The sequence below is a fragment of the Notothenia coriiceps genome, unplaced genomic scaffold (assembly GCF_000735185.1).
Source record: "Notothenia coriiceps isolate Sejong01 unplaced genomic scaffold, NC01 NC01_scaffold00022241, whole genome shotgun sequence".
Lineage (NCBI taxonomy): Eukaryota > Metazoa > Chordata > Actinopteri > Perciformes > Nototheniidae > Notothenia > Notothenia coriiceps.
Window position 1 is genome coordinate 50905 of NW_011354942.1, and position 16798 is coordinate 67702.

The 16798-nt window shown below is 39.0% G+C and overlaps 3 protein-coding genes across 3 annotated transcripts in view; 2 read left to right on the forward strand and 1 right to left on the reverse strand.

Annotated features, from left to right (window-relative positions):
• Nucleotides 1-633, forward strand: part of smg9 (SMG9 nonsense mediated mRNA decay factor) — an 8323-nt gene extending 7690 nt beyond the window's left edge. Inside the window, exon 13 of the mRNA XM_010780912.1 lies at nucleotides 588-633. Coding sequence (XP_010779214.1) covers nucleotide 588 — 1 coding nt within the window. The 3' untranslated portion in view covers nucleotides 589-633. The remainder of the gene's footprint in view (nucleotides 1-587) is intronic.
• Nucleotides 634-4179: 3546 nt separating this feature from the next.
• On the forward strand, nucleotides 4180-10932 carry LOC104953882 (myelin-associated glycoprotein-like). Its single transcript, XM_010780913.1, has 18 exons — nucleotides 4180-4707; nucleotides 4801-5187; nucleotides 5272-5556; nucleotides 5636-5932; nucleotides 6336-6713; nucleotides 6807-7094; nucleotides 7174-7467; nucleotides 7610-7645; nucleotides 7759-8094; nucleotides 8201-8497; nucleotides 8612-8708; nucleotides 9704-9751; nucleotides 10067-10093; nucleotides 10198-10242; nucleotides 10325-10351; nucleotides 10471-10509; nucleotides 10598-10654; nucleotides 10746-10932. Exons 1-18 carry the CDS (start codon nucleotides 4665-4667, stop codon nucleotides 10792-10794), a joined length of 3030 nt encoding a protein of 1009 aa, XP_010779215.1. The 5' UTR covers nucleotides 4180-4664; the 3' UTR covers nucleotides 10795-10932.
• A 1187-nt stretch (nucleotides 10933-12119) lies between these two features.
• LOC104953883 (urokinase plasminogen activator surface receptor) lies at nucleotides 12120-14212 on the reverse strand. Its single transcript, XM_010780915.1, has 5 exons — nucleotides 14138-14212; nucleotides 13577-13684; nucleotides 13345-13491; nucleotides 12799-12909; nucleotides 12120-12671 (listed from the first exon to the last, which is right to left on the reverse strand). The coding sequence occupies exons 1-5, from the start codon at nucleotides 14181-14183 to the stop codon at nucleotides 12505-12507; spliced, it is 579 nt and encodes a 192-aa protein (XP_010779217.1). The 5' UTR covers nucleotides 14184-14212; the 3' UTR covers nucleotides 12120-12504.
• Nucleotides 14213-16798: the final 2586 nt, after the last annotated feature.

The window sequence follows — 16798 nt, forward strand, 5'->3', positions numbered from 1 at the left end:
GGAAAAGAAAGTTTGGGGCTCTCTGCTGGAACTGCTACCTCCGCGACCCGACCACGGATAAGTGGGAGAAGATGGATGGACTTTAGTTCTGTGAAGGGATATATGCACTGTACTTCACTTGTATTAATATTGTATGCTGAAAAGCGTATATATTACAGCACGTTTTTTTGTGGAATGGATTTGAGTGCTTCAAAATGTTGGGTCGCGATGTATTGATCAAGTAAAAAGTGGGTCCCGAGGCCTGACCAGTTGAGAACCACTAGTTTAGGCTGTTCCTGTCTTTCACTGTAAGGCGATGGAACCAGCAGATAAAAGAAAAACAAATAAGGCTCTCAATGAATGCTTGGTAAAAACGACAAAGAATGAAAGGCCTGACAGAGAAAGAGTTCAGTTTGCGAAGAAGGTGCATTCTCTGTTGACCCCGCTTCACAATACACTCAGTATTCACATCAAATTTGAGGTGGTCATCGAAAATGTTGCCCAAGTATTTGTATGATGTGACAATTTCTACCTTGTCATTGTGTATGATGCACTCCTTAGGAACATCCTTGTGACATCTAGTCAATTATCAATTCCTGGGTTTTTAGAGACATTTAAATCCAGAAAACTGTCATCACACCAGGAAATAAAATCAATTAGAGCACACTCGTGGACAAGGCATCCATCATTTTACAGTTCCTACTGGGGGTGCCCGCTATGCCCAGGATCATGGGCGGCACCAGGATTTTTTTGCTGCAGTAGCTTAGCAGTTGCTATATGACAGCACGGCGTTGCTAGTTCATTTTCAAAATAAATAAACAAGCAATACCAGTGGGCCAAGCACGAGATCACAGATCACTCGAGCCTTCAATGTCGAAAACGTTCTCTTTATTTTCTGGTATTGACGGCCACAGCCACGCCTTACAGAACCAATCAATAGTATAACACTCATTATGACTTTTCCCCACACTAGAACACAAATCCTACCGCCTCGTACTCCCTCCACACACTCCGGAAAACGCACACACACACACACACACACCTGGAAGGGGCGGTCTCTCCGTAACTCCCACCAACAACATTGCCTAAATAACTTTACAAATGTACTAAAACTGTGCACATCTGATAACTGAAATAACTATTAACTTGGACACGCTACAATGTTATCATTACTATTTGCATTAAAACATTCCTTTGACACTTATAACATTACTTTGCAAGGTAAGCACAACCAAAATAAGTTTGTAAAAGCAGAATTTGAACACTGTTTCTGTGCTCCTACAATATTTTTTGTATAATACCATTACACCCTAAGCGTACAAGTACACAATAGCGATCGTTCACTGTTTCAACTGGCATGCTGTGGCATTAACCTAATCACCACACCGCAAACAGACACAAACACACACAAACACCATACTTGCCAACCCTCCCGATTTTCGCGGGTGACTCCCGATTTCAATGCCCTCTCCCGGTTTCCTCCCGGGGTCATATTTCTCCCGCATTTCTCCCGATTTCTGACAAAATCTGATTTACTCAGGACTGTTTCCACTCGGACTTTAATACAGCTACACCATTGTTTGGTTTCCATGGTAGTGCGTCTCTTTAGTAGCGCACAGAACTGAAAGTCTGAGAGGGCGAGGCAGATAGTCACAGAAAACAGAACAAGAATCGACAACTCGACCCTCTGCTCACTCCTTTCCTGTAAAATACAGGTCCAGCCCACAAATATGCTCCATCAAGGATGGTGCTACAGGCCGTAAGACAGTGCACTTACAGCTACAATAAGCATGTTAATGTTAATCTAATACAACTCCGGCGGTGGTTTTGAAATCCTCCCGATTTCTGAGGTCTCAAGGTTGGCAAGTATGACACACGCACACACACACACACACACACACACACACACACACACACACACACACACACACACACACACACACACACACACACACAGATGTGTGTGTGTGTGTGTGTGTGTGTGTGTGTGTGTGTGTGTGTGTGTGTGTGTGTGTGTGTGTGTGTGTGTGTGTGTGTGCGTGTGTCATACTTGCCAACCTNTTACAGAGGCAACAGTAAATCGGTTTAGATTAGGCTGAACCCTCTGTCCAGCCTCTCTCATCGTCAAACCATGGTTGATAACATTTCATTTCATGAGAGTATTCTTCTTTGTCCACGTCCTCTCCCTCCAGCTCTACCTCTACCTCTCATTCTTCCTCCTCTCACTCTCGGACCCCACCTCTTCCTCCTCCTCTCACTCTCAGCCCAGCTCTTCCTCTTCCTCTTGCTCTTGCTCTTGCTTCCATGTTGGCTTCCATTGTTGCTGTAAGAAAGTACTCACCTGTGGTCTTTTTACAGTGCTAACATCCTGATTGATGAGCCAACAATTATGCTATCAGGTGTTTGGACAGGTGGAACGTGTTTCTTGATCATTGGTCCATGTGTGAGGCATTTTGAATATAAGTGTTTTAAACCAGCTAACACGTGACTTTATGTCAGATTCCTGTGTCTTACGTGGAGAAACGTGTGCAGTGGTTTGCAAAAAGTGCCATGTTGATTTGCAAATTGTGTGAAAAGCTGAAAACGTGTTTAGAGTTTTGGAGATTTGAGCCGATGTTTTGCTCTTTTTGTGTCAGTTAAAATAATTGTGCTTTATGTATAATTTTAGTGTGTTAGCAATCGAGAAAAACTGTAAAGACAGTTAGAAGTGAGGAAAGTAGGAACTCATTGTGGGTCAAAGACAGATATAACTGAGGAAATCAGGAACTCATTGTGGAACAGGGAACAAACACAGGAGCTTGTTCAAGACACTGTGTTTGTCACCCAGACACTCTTAAGGTTAATCATAAGTCTAGCAAAGGACATGAACTGAAATACATCATCATGGAACTACTGCATTTGGTTTTAGCATATTAGGTAACATATAACATTTGCCACTACACATCCTGATTGATGAGCCAACAATTATGCTACCAGGTGTTTGGTCAGGTGGAACGTGTTATTGGATCATTGGTCCGTGTGAGGCCTTTTGAATATCAGTGTTTTAAACCTGCTAACACGTGACTTTATGTCAGATTGCTGTGTCTTACGTGGAGAAACGTGTGCAGTGGTTTGCAAAAAGTGCCATATTGATTTGCAAATTGTGTGAAAAGCTGAAAACGTGTTTAGAGTTTTGGAGATTTGAGCCAATGTTTTGCTCTTTGAGTGTCAGTTCAAATAATTGTGCTTTATGTAGAATTTTAGTGTGTTATTAATCGAGAAAAACTGTAAAAAGAAAAAACAAGTAAAATCCTTATGCCTATATACTGTATATAGAGTTGGCCAATATATATAACAGTTGTTCTCCTTTTGGTTAGGAAATTGTACCCTCCGCCCACTTTTAAGGGGGAGGTTTCTTGAAATGATCAGTGGTTAGGGACTTTAAAAGGTGGCTAGACTCTTTATTAAGATTCAACTCTGGAGGTAAGTCCTTCTGATCTTTAAGACATTGTATAAGATGCTTTCCTTTGCTGCATTTTACAATTTAGATTAGTATTATACCTTATTCAAAAGTACTACGTTTCTAAATAATGTATCAGAAAACCTTGATATATCTTTTATAATCATTTTTATGGATTCTTCAAAATGTATTTTCTGGTTGAAATTAGGAGCGACTTTGATTTATGTTTGACATTATTTAAGTAGAGGGTACAGCTTGTTAAAATGTCTGTTCACAATTTACAATTTTGTCTCATTAGTACATTGTGATTCCTGTGGGGGGAACGTTTTTTTTTTTAAACACCAAAAAGCATTTCATTAGGGATAATTTAGCTTTGGAACCTGGTTTGGAGAATATTATTCTCTGAAGAAAGACTATATTGTCGTAATACTAATGCATGTTAACAAGATGGCCTACATTTAGAACAATAAAAACCTTTACTGAATAAGAGAAGTTATTACCTCAGTATATTAAAATATTTACTTCTTGCTTAGAAACAACATGATGTGATTTGTTTTTTTTTGTTGCGTTTGATATTATTTAACTATGGCAAACCATGTATCTCATTGAGTAATAAGAATGGATTCATTTTTTTCTCTTTTTCAGTGTATATTATTATGTTTTCTTTGTTTAATATTAAAAATGAATCCATAAACAGCTGAAAGAGATATGAGAGATTTATTTTTTCAGTAAATGCACATGATGGATCAGAGAGACACTGGTATTATGTTACCATTAAATTAACTACATTACATGACACTTGAATAGACACCCAGGCTTTAACATGCAGGTTTTGTTGTTGTTGTTTTTGTCTATCCAAAATTCCGTTCTGTTGAAAAGCCTTAAGGTTGGCAGAGAAAATGGGCGAGGCCCTTAAAAGATCCTCACGCATCACCGGAGATTCACCATCTTGAATTTTCTTGAGCTTGAAACATACAATACAGGAAATTGTGCTTCGCGCCTACTGCCTCTATTTCGATGAGGTTTTTGAGAACTGTGATTCCCATCTAAGTTCTTCAACTTTATGGAAATGAAACGATAAATTGCTTGAGAATCGCTTTTACATTTGAGCCTGGGTCACTAATTTAATGACATATCTGATGTGCCCTATATGAATATGAAAAAGATGGACAGATGTATTCTCTTTTTCAATGCATAATACTAAAAGATTATTTCACATATTTAGGTGTTTCTTAACATTAACAAGATGTCTGGGTTCCGACATTCTCTTCTGAGCTTCGGTGTTTTAGGTAATAAAATAAATTCAGTCTTTTACATTTTTTTCAAAATGTCATAATCTTAAAAAAAATTGAAATGTCCCTTTTGTATATTATCTCTTGCAGGATATATCTTTTTCCAGGGTTTGTGGGCTTGGCATGTAAAGATACCGAGAAATATCAAAGGATTGTCGGGTTCCTGCCTTGTCATCCCTTGCACCTTTGACTACTACGAGTATCCGCCTCTAAGACCAGATCGTGTGGTTTGGTATCAGTACAAAAACAAGGGATACCCGTTAGTTTATGACAATTGGTACAAAGATCACGTCATTAACATATTCAAAGGAAGAACGCGTGTATTTTCTTCTAAATACAAGAAGACATGCACTCTTGAAATCTATCCAGTAAATCAGTATCACCACCAACAGAAGCTTTACCCATGGGTAGATCCAGAGAATGTTGGGAAAACCACCTTCAGATTCTATGATACAACTGTGACAATTGAAGTAGTGGGTAAGTATTAAGTCTGCTTTAAAAAAGATTACTTTTACATAATGTGTATCTAAATGTATTATTCTTATCATTTCTATTGTAAAGACAGGGCAGCAACACCGTATATTATGATCTCTGGAAGCATGAAGGTTGGAGAGTCTGTGACTGTGCAGTGCTATGTTTACCACACCTGTTCCACTTATCCACCAACTCTAAGTCTCAACATCCCACTGCAACACCACAGTCTAGTTCATGTCATGACTGATGGCACATCCAGAACCACCTTGACCACCACATTGAACATAGAGAGGGACCACCAAACTGTGGAGTGCTCCGTCCGACACAAGGGCGGTCAAACTGCAAGAGCTACTAAACCTTTGACTGCAAAATGTACGTTATGAATATGCAATATTTAAAGTTTTTTTTATGTTGGCCTTGAACATTTTAACAATTACCATTTGTTTCTCAGGCTCCTTTCTCCCCTTGACTATCAGTCAGACATCAGACACATTTCTTGAGGGACAGCCAAGAACAGTCACCTGCACTGCCTCATACACGTGCCCAACACATTTACCAAATCTCTCATGGAACTATGTTAACATGCCAACCACCACTAAAAGCAGCAAGAGTGGAATCGCTAGCTGGAGGACTGTCTCCACTCTGACATTCACAGCATCATCCAACGACCACGGACGATCTCTGACATGCTATGCACAATTTAACGGGGGGCAGATGCAGGAAAAGAGCATCACCTTACGTGTGAAGAGTGAGTAGAAATTAGAACTGTCTTTTCATCTGTGATAGGCATGAACTGCCCTGCATATCATCTGCACAAATGTTGCGTTTAAATTCAATTCATTGATCAAATTGTGTGGACTCTCTATAACTGCTGCAGTGTCTATATTTATCTCTGTCCTAGAAAATTAAATATCACTTGACCATTAAATCTAACATTGATTGTTTCCAGCATGGTATGTAAAAAAATAGTTGAAGGGAATATCAATAGATAAAGAAGGAAGAACTTAGAAAATAATATAGAGAAATAAAAGTTATTTTATAGTCATAGATTACCTTTAAAAAAAAAAAAAAGATCTTAACAGGAAGCCAACTCATAAATTGAATTCTTTATAAAGTTAATTTCAGCTGTCAAATGTTTCCTCTTTTGACAGGAAACATGCTCTCTCTCGGCTGGTCTTTCACCACGCCCAACAGCATCACTGGCATGAAAGGCTCATGTATTGTCATTCCTTGCACGTTCACCTACAGTATCTCCCAGCCTGCAGACCTCAAAGTTGCATGGTACTTGTACCAAAGCAATGGGTACCCGTCTGTATATGAAAAAAGAAGGAATGTTATTAGTAAGTATCAGGGCATAACCAGCTTGATTCCATCTGTGGGGGAAGGGAATTGTAGTCTTAAGATCGAGAGGCTTGACATGTCGCACAACCAGGACCGACTTTACCCATGGGTAGACAAGAACCCCATCACCTCGTACCACAGCCTGGGTCACTCGTTTAATGACAAAACCTGTCAACTTATTGTTTCAGGTAACTATCTGGATACTTTCTATCCCTGTTTATTCCATGTTATATCCAATGAAGGCAGTTGTCCAAACATATTTTCTTGATTTGATATCATAGATCAAGCACAGGAACCACAGTTGAGCATCATTGGTATCCCCAGGGTGGGAGAGGAGAGCACAATAACCTGCAGTGTGCGCCATACATGTGCCTCTGCTCCCCCCGAACTGATCCTCAATGGTATACCTGCAACAAATGTTATTGGGGACACTCTAGTGTATGATTGGATTTGGGAAAGGACTGCTGAGCATACTTGGGCTGTAAAAGAGGAGGATCAGAGTGTGATGTGTACTGTGAGGCACCGCGGTGGCCAGGAGGCCACAAGTGAGCTCAAGCTAAATGTTGAATGTGAGTACAATGTGAGACCATGTGTTAAGTGTTTTACAAAATCTTTATTGTTAAGACTGACTTTGACCTTTCTGCCCAGGTCCATATGACCAAATCACAATGACTGAGCGGCTAATCGAGGCGACGGAGGGTGTGGCAAAGAGTGTAGTCTGTTCTGTTTCCTACAAGTGTAGGAAAAATAAACCGAGCATTGGGTGGAATTTTGAAGACTTGCAGAGTTATCTCAAAACCAAATTCATCTCCAACAACACCTATGAGACTTTGTCAAATATAACCTTTATTGGTTCTCTTGGGGACAATGGTAAACCTCTGACCTGCACTGCTACATTTCTTACTGGGGAGACTTCCGACTCTGCCACCCTTCTCATAAAAAGTGAGGTTTTACATTTCATAAACAGCCGTCACTTATATAGTAGATGTTTCAATCTTCTCCTATAACCATAAAGCAATTAAGAATATACCATTTGAAGAACGTTTAATTGATGATTGTCTGTTTGTTTTGTTTTTCTTTCCAGAATATGAGAGACCAATTGATCCACATGAAAATGACAGTGGGTGTACTTCTCCATTCTCCTTTTTAAAAAATGTATCTTGCTCCCATCTTATGTCACAAGCAGACTGATTTCCACAGACATCCCATCATGGCTTGTTTCTCTCTTTGCAGCGCTCTACGTTCAGGCTGTAAAAGTCCCTTTCAGATTCAATGCACTGACCGGCTCCTGCGTGGTGATTCCCTGCAGCCTCCCGTACCAAGAGGTGCCTATCACACGTGGCATCTGGTCCAAAAAGACTGGGGATACCATCTACCATAATGCCCAGAGCAAAGTGATTGACCATTTCAAGGGCCGTACCAAAATGAAAAAAGATCTGAGTCACGGAGACTGCTCATTAGAGATTGATGACATAAGGCCTTTTGACAACGGGCCCTTTTGTTTCCATGCAGAGATAGGACATGAGAGACACAAATACAACAATAGCTGTGTATTTATTGTTATGAAAGGTTTGGAATTAATACTTATTCTTCAGATTATTTAAATATCCCAAGCTATGTTTGTGTTTGACTTCTAATCGACAAAAGTAATCTGCTCTGTGTTTCATGTGCTCAGCATCCCCAGAAAAACCTGTGATGACCCCCGTTCCAGCAGAAGTGGATGCAGGCTTAACAATTAATGTCTCGTGCTCTGTGACCCACACATGTGCGTCACATCCTCCAGTTTTCTCATGGAGTGTCCCCAACATCACCAGCAAGGTCCAAAGCACTATGACGACACCGGGCGTGTGGGAGACGACCTCCACAATAACCTTCATAGCTGCTGGAGGAGACGGAGTCATGAGCCTTACCTGTACCGCCGTCCACTGGCTTGACAAGCGACGAGCCAGCACAGTCCAGCTGACTGTGAAAGGTTAGAGTCACAAAGACCACTTGTTCAGTTTATATCTACCAGTTCTACCGTACATTCAGTTGTATAATCTACTTAATACATTTCTATGAGCTTCAAATGTTCCTACATTCACAGGATCAAGTTCTTGGCCATTGATCGCCGCAGTGTCAGCTATATCCCTGATTTTAATCATCATAGCTGCAGTGATTGGAGTCTTCTTCTATAGGAGAAGGTAAATAAATCACAGTCAGTGGTGGAGACACTTTTTTCGACAGACATACTGACTGCTATCAAAAATGTCAGGACAATTTCAATCAACACCTGTATATTCTATCATACAGGATTTAGCCAACATGAATGCAAAAATTTAAACCTTCTCAATTCGATGATTCAGACAGACACACACACACACACACACACACACACACACACACACACACACAAAAACAACAACTCGGTGACAGAACTACGAAGTCTACCTCTTTAGCGGCTCCACTGTTTTTGATCCATGTTTGAGCTTAATATAATGATACCTCCGTCTATCCAACGTGACACGACTCGCATCAACATGAACTCATCCAAACATTTTCAATTGTCATCATGGTCACAAGACACACATTAAATTGTTAATCTCCTTCACTAACACTGGCTGTGCTCACCACAGGATAGTCATACAATAATAGTACATTTTGCTATCTAACTACACATTTTAAAAATAAAAGTGTAGTAAAGTAGTGGGCTAAAATTTGAATGTCAATGTAAGAATGCTGTGACCTCTAGTGGCAGTAGTAATCATGACGAAAAAACGGAAGAAGAAGTCAGGCTATGAAGACCGGTAAAATTGGCTTAAGAGTGGTTGGGAGTTGAGTATGGATGGGTCACACAAATAGGACTTCCACGTTGTGAATCAGTCAACATTGAATTATTTCAACTGACATAGCCTTTGTAAGCAAAAAAGCTTAACATAAGTGACATTTACCCAGACCATGATCTTTTCCCTAAACTTACCACGTAGTTTTGGCGCCTTAACATCAGGCACATTGTTAACAGCATTAGAATGATGATAAAAAAAAAAACTAATAGCATCCCTGTTATGGCCTGCTAACATGCACAAGGCGGGCAGAAGAGTTTTATCAGTGCTATTTAATGTACTGTTTTTCTGTTGTATTATGTAAAAGTCATAATTTACAAGTAGAGTTATGAATGGCTTTTTTTCCTAACCAACAGAAGGCGTCCCGACAACTCACTGACACCACCGCCTGGCCCTGAGAAAAGGTAAACCTAAAGCATAATAATGAGGATTTGAGGAACACTCACAACCAAGATATGCCCATCTATCACAAACTGTGACTATATAAGACCAAAGTAAAAAAGAAAAGTTAATTTGTAATGCTAGCTTTGTACACTTGCATGAATATGATAGGACTTTACTGATAGCCACACCGCTGCTGTGAGAGCCAATGATTATAGCATGGATATAACAGCTGTGACCAATCAGGACTTCAGTGCTCTGCTTGTTTGTTTGTCATATATACATCCTATATTTCCACCAAATAGCAATGTAAATCTGTCTTTGTCAAACTTTCTCAGGAGATCTCTATGGGATAGAGTATCCAGGTAAGCTTTATCTAAATGAACCGAAAACCAATCTCTGTCTCATATCAAGCGGAAATAAAATCACTGATGAGCTTTTTTTTTGTCTTTTCTAAACAAATGTCCAGGAGAAACCGTGAGAACAGGGAGAGACCTCCCAGGCCGGAAAAACGGTATGTCAGCCGGTTTGTGTCTAAACTGACAAAGAGAGTAAACCAATGCTGACTGGAAGTAACACTTTTTCTCTCAATACAGGGGGTCCATTTGGAGAAGATTTTCCAAGTAAGAACGCCCAAGAGTGAAATTTCACTTTTCATCAGATAAGGGGAGAATGTTTACATTGCAATGCTTTAAAACAAATTTAAACATGAATTCATAAATATAATGTATTACCCTTGCAGAAACCAAGGCAACAAGGCGAACCTCAGTGTTGGCTATTCGTAAGTGTGTAATATTCTCTAACACATCTCACAGTTTTATTAGAAAGCACGAACAAAACCTAATTTGTGCGATTCCCTCCTCAAACAGAAACAACAGCGGCTATGTGAGCTGGAACCAAAAACAACGTTGTCCATCCCCAAAGACGTGAGTTCAAACAACACTAACTATTTTAAATAACCTTCCATTTTGTTTCATTTAGTTGTAAATTAATTATTTGCTTCATTTTTTTGTCTAGCAACCGGAGACCTCCTAACTCTGACAGGCTTTTGGTTAGTATCGTGTAACGCCATGCTTCTTATATCTGGAGAATAGTTAGTTGTCTCATCTAACCATTGGGGAAAAACACCAACCAATAATTCCATCACAGGATTTTAAACCATCTTCACCTTCTTTTAATAAATAAATACTCATTTTTGACTGATTGCAGAGTGCGAAGTCATTAATTTCTTCTTAACAATTGTGAGACATTTAGTTGTTAGCAGGAGTCTACAACTATTGTCTTAAAATCACTTTGAGAACCAGGAACGTCTCAGACTTCTAGGCTTCAGGAAATGCATTTGTGCACACACACCACCACTTTATGAGGGGTGATTTTCCGTACATGGAACATGGATCCACTACTGAAAAAGAAATGCATGTATTTTACCATCACATTATCATGTTATCAATCTGATGTTTTGTCTGCTGTCGGATCAAGTGGCCCAACAGGAGGCTGCAAATTATCATTGAAATTATAATAATAAAAAGCATTTGAAGAGTGTATAAACTGATGCCACTAGAGGGAGATACATTGTTCCTAGATGAACAACATGAATTTGCATAAGCCATCAGTGGGTCAGTTGATCACACATGTCTGCTTTTTACTATGACTTCCTTGTAAACTTTTTATGTCACATCATACAGATTAGAAAAAGTTATTTAAATGTTTAAATTCACATCAGTCATTTTTTTGTCACAGTTTGACAATTCTTTATATCTGTGCAATTTTGACCAGCTGATATCAAGGACCATCATTACATTATTAGATATCAATAACAATATCTGGCGAAAGCCTTAACAACTCTAGAAAGGCTAAATGTCCACATTGCAAGTTATGTAATAGTACAACAAATGGCTTTTATGTATGTCAGGAGCTACAGCCATTAGCTGTTTTATTCTGGCCTGCTAGGCATATCTCATCACAGGATCAATTAATTTCTTAATAGGTTTTGCAGAACAATTTAACTATATATATCTAGGTAGATACAGAATTATACACATGCTTCATAAATAGTTTCGGCTGTTTGGTCCAATCATTTTGGAGAAGAAAAACCCTAAAAGGGTTAAAAAAAAGAACTGAAAGTTGCCTCTTGCTGCTGAAATGTAAATGTTTGCAGCCATTCACTACAAAAGCCAAATGTAACATATTATAAACTCTAAAACTTCATGGATGCCTTCAACCTCAAATAATTATGTGGTCCTGAAACAGACCTGGAGTTCAGAGCAATGACTATAGGCTAACTTTTCCTTGTACCAACTTTTATGGCTTTATGGTGCAAATGTCTTTTAGAGTCGGAAAAGATTTAAAGCACTCACAGTAAACCCAGAAATACAATCAAAATACACAGCACATTTTAAGAAATGTATTTATTGAGACTTATATTACGCAGTAACATCAACATATACTTGAGAATTAAATAGGTTAAATATATCAACAAAATGTATTTTATAATTTACATGTTTATTTTACATTCCTCGTGTTTTACCAAAGAAAAAAAAAGAAGCTGTTTCTGTCTGTTCACGACAAAAGTGTCACCGTAGGCAATGGGGATACAAAAAGCAAATAGGCCAGTTTAATACTGAGGCAAGGGATAAATAGGAAATCGCAATGTTACTAAATTCGATATGTAGGCCTATACTTTGCATTGAACCTTCTCACTCATCGGTTGAAAGGATAAGGGGTGAGCACTATGAGGCCATGTAAAGATAATAAGATAATGAGTCATCTCAAAGTATTATGAGAGCAGGCCCAGAGACAGCAGCGGTGCCATGATGAGCAGAAGGCCAGCGCTGGTGCTGCTGGCGCTGTTGCAAAGGTCCCCCTCACAGCAGCTGCTATGCCCTTGGCACATCGCCTTAGGGACACACCCCCTCACCGGAATAGGTTGACCATCCACAGTCACTGAAAGAACAACAAAGAATAATGTTAGAAATCAAGTTGTATTGCATCTATTATAATCACCTCGCATTGCTCTGCGCAGAGGAAATGTGCGGAACAGGGTAAGATGTCAATGCTGCGGGCCTGTTACCTGACGCTGAGTAACAGAAATCCTGATTCCCTTTGCAGGCTAGGGACGAGGTGCACGATTGTCCTACGCACGAGAAGCACGATTTACCATTTGGTTGAGATTGGACGGGTTCTGAAACATAAAACATTGTTCACATTAGGGGACGTAAAACGGGGCTAAGAGGTGACTGCAATGAACTTTTTTTATTATTTGGTGTTTTTTTCAAAACTTTTGTAAAGAATTATGTTTTTAGAGAAGGTAATTTTATATCAAAACTATTACTGGCACAATATCAAAGCAGTTGGAACAGGTTATTTTCCTCAAACTGGTTTGTGTTCTCTACCACAATCCTGTTCAAACATGTTGTCTTATATTCTGATACATGAACTGGCATCAACAATCAATACATACATTTAAAAAAAAAAGTTTTCTTTTGACTTCTGAAAAATGCAGCAACCACTAATTGTTTTACATTTTTAACAACTTTTGCAACAATAAACCAATTTTAAAAGAGAACAGCTCTCAAAGAACATTCTGAAATACCAACAGTGAATAAAAGTAAATTACCAGGGGCATTTGCGGAGTTGCAGAGTGTGGTGGTGCAACACGAGCTGGAAATTAAGGTTTGGACGACCCCGAAGTTCATTGAGCGACTAACGCAGCGTTCAGGCAAAGCACAACCTTTCAAGTTGACTTCGGACATCTTTGAGACACCTGCAATCGAGACGAAGTGTTATCTTTGTAAATAAGGCAGAATCCCACAAAGCAGTTTCCAAATTAAAAAAGGCATCAAAATTACCTGAATAGGAGACGTGTCTTTCTGAACTGCAGCTCTGTCCGGAGGGGCATTCTATTTTTGAATTTGTGCAGCCGCTACCTTGTGAACAATGACATTCCAGGCTGTATGCTGAGAAAACAAAAAACACACAGAAAAGTCAAAATAAATATCCAACAACTCTTTTACAAGGGATGGACAAAATCATTTTAACACCACAGCAACAGACATAAAAAAGTGTGATGTTGGATGTCAAGCACAGTTCTGACTTGTTTGTTTTACATCTACAATAAAAAAGAAAATAATAATAAGAGAGATAAGATAAGATAGTACTTTATTGATCCCAATTTGGGAAATGTTTGTGTTGTAATCTGTATACAAACAGGTAATGAACAAAGAATATAGCAATAACGTGCAAATCGAACCAAAAGGAAAAATAGCTAGTAGGATATTGACAGACAACATTGTTAAATGGCATGTAACAAGTGGCCAATGTATGTTAAAACAATAGTAAAGGTAAGTGAGGTAAAAGAAAAAATACGAAAAATAAAACTACTAAAAGGTTTAAAGGATAAACAAACGTACCTTGATGGAGAAGCACAGTCCCAAGGATGAGTGTAATGAGATGCATTTTGTGATGGCAGGGTAAATCTGACTCTAACTCTAGGTTGGATGTGGTATGGCATTAAGTAGTGCTCATGAGAAGGAGTTGACTTCAAGACCACACCTTCATTCCTGCTATAGAGTCACTAACTGTGATTTCATAAAGGGATCCACCCAGTATAATTATCTTTACTTTTAGCTCACACACAATGAGAGAAACCAACCCTAATACAAAAAGGAGCTCACTAGCATTTTTGTGTCAGCTGACTAATTGCCACTGACGGAACTGTGACTGCGAAAGCATTCCATGGACGTACATGCGTTATATTACCAATTAGATTAGGTAATATTGATGTAACATTTGTAATAAAGTGGTGGTCTCATTTAGATTAAGATAGAAAAGACATACCTAATGACAGTGACTGGCCTAATCTCCGAAGAATGTATTTAAGTTATCGTATTAATACAGTTGTAATAATACGAATAATTATGATAATAATAATAAGCGTAATGAGTGGAAATCTCTTTTATCTTTGTGGCCATCTTAGAGTGTTTCATCAGTGCAACAATGAAGATAAACTTCAGATTCCTTGCTGATATTAACTAAAGGAAACATATACAGTAAACCTGGACAGCTTTGCTGAGCAACAAAGGAGTTTATTACATATTATTAGTTGATTACGGTACATTCTTGATGCATGATCTCCAGTAGTAACAACAAAATGTCTTCCTCAAAGGAGTCAGTTAACGCCCAAATCTGCTTAAGAACCATAGATGAAACATGTCAAACTACAGTTTTGTTTTGAAACATTTTTATTGATGTAAAGAAACACAAATAAAAAAAACTGAAATATATATTTCCATCTGAGAAAAACCTCATCAATAAGCCAAAACTCCAAAAACAACATCACAAAATGTAATTATGTCTTGCAAATAAAAACATAATGAAGTGTTGCTTAAAAAGCGGTATTCTCTTTCTCTCTTACTGCGGAACATGGCAGGGATACACAACTTTCTGACAGAACACCAAGAGTCCGCAGGATTTCATGCCACAAGTCTGCATGAATCACCAATGTCCAAGCTTCTAGTTTCGCTCCTGCCTCCTGTAGGGTGTTGGCCTTCAACTGCAGAGTCACAATTCCATTTACCGAAGTATCAGACAAAACAGCTGGCAACCGCTAGTGTATAAAACAGCCGTCTGACCCCGGCGTTAGCACAGCAGGCGGCTGTACTCAGAGAGGGCCGAGGACTTCTTCACCCCGTCCCAGATACGAGCTGCATAGTGAAACCTGTAAAAACAAAACAGGTTTATACAACGTTTTTGAGATGTCATATTTTAGCATTTTAGCACTATCTCTCAGATTTCCTTTTGCATAAAATGGAAATAAAAGTGACGTTTGCACCGGCATATAATACAACACACATACACAAAACAAAACAGTTAGGCATCCTAACGTATAACGGTGACTAAGTTGCAGTCTTGTATATTCATATTTGTTGATCTTCTCTCAGAAGCACTATGGTAGCTGGGCAAAAGTGACTAATGTTCAAAGAGATTTTAGTAAGAAACTCAAGCTGAAACACTAAAAGTAAAAGGGACAGTTCCCCTTGATCCCCAGTGGAAATTATGATACCGCCCTCTTGTCCCTCCTTAGCGGCTCAGAATCAGGCCACGAGTGTGCTCTTACCGACTTTATTTCCTGGTGTGATGACAGTTTTCTGGATTGAAATGTCTCTAAAACCCAGGAAAGTTACCCCCTAGACAAACAAAAAACCGTATTAGTTAAATTTAACTTTCCACTGGTCCGTATCGTACCGACCTTCCTCCCTCCCCAAAAACATACGACAAACTAATAACTTGATGGTCGGTTTATATATTAGTTATTAGTTAGTTGTTGAAATAATAGGGCGTTCCCGTTAACCAATCTCCGTCGGTCGAATAACAGTCATGTGTCCGTCGCTTGTATGTCTTCTTTTTGTGTGTCTATTGGTGGGCCCCTCGTGTCTCACACCTATAGGTTAAATGTAATATTTATCAAGTATCGTAGTGTCTATATTTATTTATAGTCAAAATTTTTCGGCCGGTTCTAATTTTCAAACCAACGTCTTCCCTATTACTAAATACTTTTTCGCTATCAAGAAACTTAAGTCCATCATCCTCGTATAGAATGCGGGACTAGTTGTCTGGCTTAAGTAGACTTCATGGTACTTACCTCTCCAAGTCTTCGAGGAGACGAAGGCTGTCCCTAGACGACCAAATTTCTTACTAAATTTCAGAGAGACAAAGGTGTGGCTACTGAAATCTCCCGTCCCAAATATTGTTACGACAAGTCCCGACAAGGGACAGAAAGTCAGATTCGATACCTTGGTCGTCTATTTTCTTTTTTTTTTCTTCCGAAAGAGTTACCTTCGAACATTTGTGTCTTACTTTTTCCCGGGACCTGTCTCTTTCTCAAGTCAAACGCTTCTTCACGTAAGAGCACTGGGGCGCAAAGTGCTTATGTGAGGCATAAGTGTAGTTTAACACTTCCACCAGTAACTTTTTACAAACGGGTCATAAACCATAACTACAACTGGTAAAGATGGAACAGTAACACATACTAAGGGAGGAATCCTTGTAGGAACACTGCAAGATTTTAGTTT

Bases quoted from the DNA above. Each gene is read 5' to 3' on its own strand.
- LOC104953882 (XM_010780913.1), top strand. From the start codon at position 4,665: ATGTCTGGGTTCCGACATTCTCTTCTGAGCTTCGGTGTTTTAG. The intron at 5,557-5,635 runs GTACGTTATGAA...TTTGTTTCTCAG, and splicing joins TAAACCTTTGACTGCAAAAT to GCTCCTTTCTCCCCTTGACT. The intron at 8,498-8,611 runs GTTAGAGTCACA...CTACATTCACAG, and splicing joins AGTCCAGCTGACTGTGAAAG to GATCAAGTTCTTGGCCATTG.
- LOC104953883 (XM_010780915.1), bottom strand. From the start codon at position 14,183: ATGCATCTCATTACACTCATCCTTGGGACTGTGCTTCTCCATCAAG. The intron at 13,685-14,137 runs GTACGTTTGTTT...TTGTTTTCTCAG, and splicing joins GACTGTGCTTCTCCATCAAG to CATACAGCCTGGAATGTCAT. The intron at 12,672-12,798 runs GTAACAGGCCCG...TTGTTCTTTCAG, and splicing joins TTTCTGTTACTCAGCGTCAG to TGACTGTGGATGGTCAACCT.